Source organism: Sapajus apella, unplaced genomic scaffold, assembly GCF_009761245.1.
Source record: "Sapajus apella isolate SASKATOON/1434 unplaced genomic scaffold, GSC_monkey_1.0 scaffold103, whole genome shotgun sequence".
In the NCBI taxonomy this organism is placed as follows: Eukaryota; Metazoa; Chordata; class Mammalia; order Primates; family Cebidae; genus Sapajus; species Sapajus apella.
Window position 1 is genome coordinate 5,860,525 of NW_022437043.1, and position 7,328 is coordinate 5,867,852.

At 51.7% G+C, this 7,328-nt stretch overlaps 2 protein-coding genes across 13 annotated transcripts in view; one reads left to right on the forward strand and one right to left on the reverse strand.

Moving 5' to 3' along the window:
• Window positions 1–835: 835 nt before the first annotated feature.
• TIMM17B (translocase of inner mitochondrial membrane 17B) lies at window positions 836–6,127 on the reverse strand. Of its 3 annotated transcripts, XM_032258652.1 has the most exons (7): window positions 6,036–6,119; window positions 5,070–5,169; window positions 3,258–3,407; window positions 2,477–2,540; window positions 1,537–1,665; window positions 1,334–1,444; window positions 836–1,244 (listed from the first exon to the last, which is right to left on the reverse strand). In XM_032258652.1, exons 1-7 carry the CDS (start codon window positions 6,059–6,061, stop codon window positions 1,156–1,158), a joined length of 669 nt encoding a protein of 222 aa, XP_032114543.1. In that variant the 5' UTR covers window positions 6,062–6,119; the 3' UTR covers window positions 836–1,155. The 3 variants fall into 3 exon arrangements, with proteins under 3 accessions (XP_032114543.1, XP_032114541.1, XP_032114542.1); XM_032258650.1 differs by lacking the exons at window positions 3,258–3,407; window positions 6,036–6,119 and adding an exon at window positions 5,840–6,029; XM_032258651.1 differs by lacking the exon at window positions 3,258–3,407 and having other exon boundaries at window positions 879–1,244; window positions 6,036–6,127.
• A 47-nt stretch (window positions 6,128–6,174) lies between these two features.
• PQBP1 (polyglutamine binding protein 1) overlaps window positions 6,175–7,328 on the forward strand; it is a 5,939-nt gene continuing 4,785 nt past the window's right edge. For 2 of the 10 annotated variants that reach the window (XM_032258646.1, XM_032258649.1), the window contains exons 1-2: window positions 6,223–6,307; window positions 6,790–6,874. In XM_032258646.1, coding sequence (XP_032114537.1) covers window positions 6,808–6,874 — 67 coding nt within the window. In that variant the 5' untranslated portion in view covers window positions 6,223–6,307; window positions 6,790–6,807. Of the gene's footprint in view, window positions 6,387–6,514; window positions 6,594–6,770; window positions 6,875–7,328 lie in introns of those variants that run through there. The other 8 variants (XM_032258639.1, XM_032258648.1, XM_032258642.1 and 5 more) reach the window with 7 other exon arrangements.

A 7,328-nucleotide genomic window follows, 5' to 3' on the forward strand; every position in this document is an offset into this window, starting at 1 on the left:
TGGTTACCCTTTAAAAACACTTGACCTGGTCAAGCCGGTCTCCTGGCCCCCCCCTCACGCCTGTAATCCCAACACTTTGGGAGGCTGAGGCAGGCAGGTCACCTGAGGTCAGGAGTTTGAGACCAGCCTGGCCTACATGGTGAAACCCCGTCTCTACTAAAAATACAAAAACTTAGCTGGGCTTGGTGGTGTACGCCTGTAATCCCAGCTACTTGGGATGCTGAGACATGAGAATCACTTGAACCCAGGAGGTGGAAGTTGCAGTGAGCCGAGATCATGCCACTGCTACTCTATCCTGGGCAACAGAGGAACATCTCAAAACAACAACAACAAAGACCAGGCTACCTTGAGGGAGCTGGTCTCCTGGTCCCTCCTTCCATCCCAGATCCACCCTGAGGCCACACGGAGGGAGGGGAATCACCTTTACAAATGCTGTGCTGAGTATCCAGAAAGGACTCCGGTGAGGCCACATTTCCCAGCCTCGGGGACGGGGGCTTGTGGAGCAGGGTTCAGGGGTACTGGGGTGTGTGTGTGAGGATGGGGTCAGGGATGCAACATCCAGAACGACCCCCATCCCCAGCAATCCTGGTGTTCACTCCCTTCTTTCCCAGGCTTGTTCCTCTGACAGCTAAGACCCATCATCTGGCCCCAGACAACCTTATTCATGTTCCTAATTCACATCTTCAATCTTCCTTCCTGCTCATTCATCCCATAGACATTTACTAGAGCCCACTTGCTGTGGGTCTCCAAGTCTGGGGTTTCTGAGTCCCTTAAGCAAGCTCTGCTCCTTGTCCTATGGAGGGGCCCCATAGGCAGCTCAAGGAGTCCACACATAGGCATTTCAAAACGGGCTTTATTGTTTTTTTTTTCTTTTCTTTTTTTAAAACGGGCTTTAAATACTTATCAGGGTGCCACACAAAGGAGCTGGGGTGAGAACTTGGTACATGTGAGTGTGGGGCTGGGGTGCCCTGAGAGAGAAAAAGGGGACCCATCTGTCAGGGCAGCTGGTGTGCCCCACCCCCACCCTGGGACTAAGAAACAGAGTAGAAGCCCTCTCTAGAGGGTCCCAGGGCTAACTGGGAGCCAGCCCTCCCTTCGAGGTAGATCATCGGGGAGGGAACTGAGAAGCAGCTCCCACGGTGGCAGTGGGCTTCCTCAGTGGTACTGCTGATAGCTGGGATAGCCTGGGGCTGGGGTGCCATCCTTAGGGGGCAGCTGGCTGGGGTCCTCCAGGAACGGGGGTGCTAGAGAGGGGAGAATCCGGTAAGGATGAGTGGAAGAGGCCAGGTGGAGCATTTCCCGCTCCCCTCACCACCATCTACCAGATACTCACCATTTCGGAACTGCTGGGCCGTGTAGCGAGTGAGGAGGATGCCAACACCCTCAATGAGGGCCAACAAGATGCCCCCCATCATCGCTGAGCCCATCATTGCCAATGGACCACCTAGGGGAGTTGGGGGCAGAGAAACAGAGGTGAGGGCAGGCAGAACAGGGTAGAAGAGGCTGGGGTCAGGGCCAGGGCCAGGGGGCACTCACTGCGGGCAGCCAGCACAGCCCCGGTCAATGCTCCACTGGTGATAGAGTTCCAGGGATCCTCCTTGCCCCGAAGCCGTACCAGGCCACAGTCGATGGTGGAGAACAGGCCCCCCCACACTGCAAAGCTACCTGTAGTGGGACCATGGCCTAATTAGTTCCTGGGAAATCCCAAGAATTTACATCTCAGGGGGCTTCCAAGGCCTGAATGCTTTGGCCAAGAACAGGGGAAAAAAACCCAGACACAAAGGCAGATAGCAAATCCCCAGAGAGTATTTCCTATCTGTCCCCATCCCGTGGTAGCTCCCACTTCAAGTCGTCTATAATCACCATCAACATTCCCTTCACCTTTATGGGGAGCTGACAAATGTTTACAAGCAGATTTATCTTCATATAGCCTTTAACAGAGCAACTTTGAGCTTCATAATCACCACACAGAGTTGGAATTCTGATTTGGATTTCAGTGAGAAGAAAATAGGTTGGAAAAGCCAGTTAATATGATAGTTAAGATGTTTACTGAGGGCTTACTGTGTGCCAGGACCTGTTCGAGGTACTGTTATTTGACTTCTGCAATTTTAAATTAGTTAATGTTATTAAAATGTTTAGCATAGCAACATGCACTTAGTAGTATGTAAATTACATAAACTACAAAACTACTGATAAGGTGGTTACTGTTATCACCACCCCAATGGGACAGGTGAGGTTCACAAAGGTTAAGCCACTAGCCCAAGGTCACATGGCAGGGAAGAGTCATGACCTAAATTTAAACTCCAGAACCCACTTTCTTCCCCTCCATATTCAATTGCTGGAAAACATCACACCCCTGGAAAGTCTCCAGCAGGGGCTAGAATCTGAACTCCCAACTTGCAGCCTAGACCTGAAGGATCAACCACTCCCATCTTTGCCAAGACATCTCCTATATCTATATCCTCAAGCCCCTCACCTCCAATCTGGGGGGCTCGGATCCTCACAGCGTTGGCACTACCTCTCAACCGGTGCCGAATTCCCTGGGGAAAGGAAGAAAGGGAGTCATGGCAGGGCTGAAGACACTGGCAGATGGGATTCCATCTTTTAAGAGAGGGAAGAAGATGGGAGATCTGTTAGAGGTATCAGCGGTAGAGATGTGGAGAAGTGGCCAAGAACTAGGGATGTGGAGGGTGCCCCAAAATGGATGTTCTCAGAGCTGAGTTGACAAGTGCTAATTCATTCATATATTTGTTCATTCATTCATTCATTCATTCGGTAAATGATTAACAAGTACTGGGCCGGGCGCGGTGGCTCAAGCCTGTAATCCCAGCACTTTGGGAGGCCGAGGCGGGTGGATCACGAGGTCAAGAGATCGAGACCATCCTGGTCAACACGGTGAAACCCCGTCTCTACTAAAAATACAAAACATTAGCTGGGCATGGTGGCGCGTGCCTGTAATCCCAGCTACTCAGGAGGCTGAGGCAGGAGAATTGCCTGAACCCAGGAGGCGGAGGTTGCGGTGAGGCGAGATCGCGCCATTGCACTCCAGCCTGGGTAACAAGAGCGAAACTCCGTCCCTAAAAAAAAACAAGTACTGACCGGGCGCAGTGGCTCACGCCTGTAATCCCAACACTTTGGGAGGCTGAGGCAGGCGGTTCACGAGGTCAGGAGATGGAGACCATCCTGGCCAACATGGTGAAACCCCGTCTCTAAAAAACAACAACAACAACAACAAAAACAAGTAAACAAGTACCTACTATATGTGCCAGGCACCATGCCATATACAGGGATACAGCCATGAACAAGGTAGATCTGCTCCCTGCCCTCTCAGAGCTCACATTAACAGTGGGAGACACAGATCGTGAGCAAGGGTAGGTAAACAAGGGAGCTTCAGACAGCAATCTGCACTTTAGCAGAAACACCATGAAGAAATATGATTGGGGCTGAGGGGTCAGGAAAGGCCTCTTGAAGGAGAGGGAATTCGTGCTGAGACCTTGATGATGAGAAACTTGGCCAAAGATCCAGGGAGGAGAGTTCCAGGAATCTAGGGGAGGGATGGGGCTACATATATAAATTGCAGAGACTTTGGCAAATAGATAGCATTAAAGCCACAGCATTTGTGATCTTCTGGGAAGGGAGGTGGTCAGAGAAAAATAATTATGTTAAAAGAATTCTCTCAACTTTAATGCTGTCTTCCCTCTGGCAATTAAATTCCTGTCATTTTCCTCTATCCAGGTTTCTGAGCCAGAATCTGACTCTAGGCAAAATGTGTCTGGTCCTGGTGTAGTGGTTCATGCCTGTAATCCCAGCACTCTGGGAGGCTGAGGAGGGTGGATCACTTGAGCTCAGGAGTTAGACAGCATCCCAAGCAACATGTTGAAACCCCATCTCTACAAAAAAAAAAAAAAAAAAAAAAAAAATTAGCTGGGTGTGGTGGCACAGTGCAGTGGTCCCAGCTACTTGGGAGGCTGAGGTGGGAGGATCACTTGAGCCTGGGAGGTGGAGGTTGTAGTGACTGTGATCACACCACTGCACTCCAGCCTGGGCAACTGGGCAAGATGTCTCACACACACACACACACACAAAAAAAAAGGCTGGGTGCAGAGGCTCACTCCTATAATCCCAGCACTTTGGGAGGCCCACCAGGCAGGCAGATCACGAGGTCAGGAGTTCGAGACCAGCCTGATCATCATGGTAAAAGGCTGTCTCTACTAAAAACACAAAAATTAGGTGGGCATGGTGGCAGGCGCCTGTAATCCCAGCTCCTCAGGAGGCTGAGGCAGGAGAATTGCTTGAACCCAGGAGGCAGAGGAGGTAGTGAGCCAAGACTGTGCCACTGCACTCCAGCCCAGGCAACAGAACAAGACTTCATCTCAAAAAAAAAAAAATAAAAATAAATAAAAAATAAAACTTAGCTGGGTGCAGTGGCTCACACCTGTAATCCCAGCATCCCAGCACTTGGGGAGGCCGAGGCAGGTGAATCACCTGAGATCTGGAGTTTGAGACCAGCCTGGACAACATAGTGAAACCCTGTCTCTACTAAACATACAAAAATTCGCCAGGTGTGGTGGCACATGACTGTAGTCCCAGCTACTCGGGAGGCTGAAACAGGAGAATCACTTGAACCTGGGAGGCGGAGGTTGCAGTGAGCCAAGATCGTGCCTGTGCACTCTAGCCTAGGTGACACAGCGAGACTCCGTCTCCTTTCTTTTCTTGTTTTTTTGCTCACCTTTAACTGTCTTGATCGAGTTATAGCGAGACTCTGTCTCAAAAAAAAAATATATCTTTAGCTTTGCACACACATTTAAGATTTGGTAATGACTCTCTGAACAACACAGCATTTCCACAGAGGAGCTTCAGTTGGATGGGGTGGAGGGCGGAGGACAGAGGTCATGTTTGCAATCCCTACAAAATTCCACATACAGGAGTCAGGCTTGGCATACAGTAGGTGAGTGGGCACCAGAATGAAAAAGTACACGTGACTGACAGCTCCAAGCAGTTTTCAGAGCAACATCCCTTGTGGGCAAGACAGCTGACCCCACACCAACGCAGGGAAGGCCTGGACTCACAACAGGGGCATTGCGGAAACCCTTGATGGCCTGGAAGACTCCACCACCGATGACACCCATAGTGAAGGCTCCTCCGCAATCATCCACAATTCGCCATGGGCTGCAAGCAGGAAGGGAAGGACGGGGTTAATGTGAGCCCTCCCCTAGGCCCTGTCACACGGATTCTTTTCTAACTGGGAGAAACCAAGTCACCAGAATGGGAAGTGCCTAAGTAGGAACAAACACTTCAGATAATAAGGAGCTAGTCCTGTCAGTTCCCCCGGCATTAAAGCAAGAAATAGGGCAAAGGGGGAGAAATATTAGTCTTCGTCCTGTCTACCAACCAAGGAATCAGCCAACTGCTTTACTGTGCTCAAAGATTAAATGAATTGGCACACACAAAGAGCTGACGTTTCAATAAGCGAAATAGGCGTGTTAACTAACCAAGACAGATCGTCGGCAAAGCAGGACAGCCTCACACCCCTTCTCCGACGGTGAGACCGTCCAATCAAGCCCCGCCCCTTTTCAATCCAGTACAACTGGGAAAAACCAAGAGCAAACTCGGGGAGGATGCACCGCCCCCTCTGGCCTTCAATAGGTTCATCCGTGCCCCGCCCCCACTGACAAACGCGACCTGGAAAAAACCACCCGCGGCAACTCTGGGGATTTCCGTTCAATCCCGTACCACCCCCAGCCGGGATGGATTCGACCAACGTGTTTTTTCGTTAACAAACAGGTACTAGGAGATTACGAAGTCAGGAAAACGTGGCGTGGTTCGGCCTCCGCCGCACCTTCTGAGGGGAGACGGTTGTGGCCCCTCATAACAGAGCCCGAGTGACAGGAACCAAGTTGGGGGAGTGAGAAATATATTAAGAGTACCCCGAGTCTGGTATATGGTTCTGTGCGGCCGACGCCTCCCCCGCCCGACCCCCACGGCTGGCCTTGGCGTCGCAGCAACAGTCCCGATGCCAGTGCCCATCGCCGTACCAAGGCTCCCGAGCGTACTCCTCCATGGCGCTGGCGTCCGGCCGCGCAGTCAGGCCACGCCCCCAGTGTTGACGCACACCGGTGTCCGAGCTTTCCGCCTATTACCGGACAGCGATTGGGTTGGTACGCAGCACGTCACACCAAGGACACACTCTCATTGGCCAATCGAGTTTGCGCCATTTGCTCACTGCCTCCTTAGCGTAGTCCAGTTACCTTCAAGCTCGGGGTGAGACCTCATTCTGTGCTTTGGGAAGAGAGTCGTGTGGTCTCAGGTATCGTAGCGGCGACACGAGAGAGACTGCCGGTGTGACAGCCTTCCACTACCTGCACGACTGTATTGGTAACGTTGGGGTGGGTGCATTCTTTTGGAGCTGGAGGAAGTGCTGCCCTCTGCTCCCCCATACCAGCGCTTTGGTTTCTCCCACCCGGCGGTCTTTGGGGGACGCTGGATGAGCCCATTTCTGGGGTGCGGGGTAGCCGCGGTTCTTAGGCGGTGGGCGGAGCCTGGGCCTGGGAGAGGAACTGGGTCCTGGAGCACCCTGTTTCGGGACAGAGTTGGTAAGAGTTTTGGTGATATTGCCACCTATCTCTTATCTCTTACGTCTTGTAGTGCGTATGTTCTGTCCACTCAACTACTGTTTCAGTTGAATAGATGGGAGTCAGATGTGTACATGTTGAGGGGAGGCGCTTGTTTACGGGACCCAGATATGAATCCTTATCTGAGCTGCTTATCAGTTTGTCCTTCTGTTCGAAGGTCTGTCTGCTACCAGCTATGCCGCTGCCCGTTGCGCTGCAGACCCGCTTGGCCAAGAGAGGCATCCTCAAACATCTGGAGCCTGGTGAGACAGCTAAAAGCAGATGGTCCTACACGTTCCAGCCTCCACGGACACTTTTGTTGTTGATACTGATGCTTGATACCTAGCGTGGGCCAACTGTGCACCAAGCAATGGGGTGGCAGGCATTTTTTGTTGTTAACGATGTGGATTCCTCACATCCATCCCTACCATATGTCAAGTGGAGGGGGTTGGGGGAATAGTCTTTTTTTTTTTGAGACGGAGTCTCAATCTGTGCCCAGGCTGGAGTGCAGTGGCATAATCTTTGCTCACTGCAGCCTCTGCCTTCCAGGTTCAAGCGATTCTCCTGTCTTAGCCTCCAGAGTAGCTGGGAGTATAGGCACGTCCCACCACACCTGGCGATTTTTTTTTTTTTTTTTTTTTTTTTTTTTTTTGGCGGGGACTTGGGTGTTCGCCCCGGGTGGGGGGGGGGGGGGGCAGTTGAGCGCGACGTAGACCG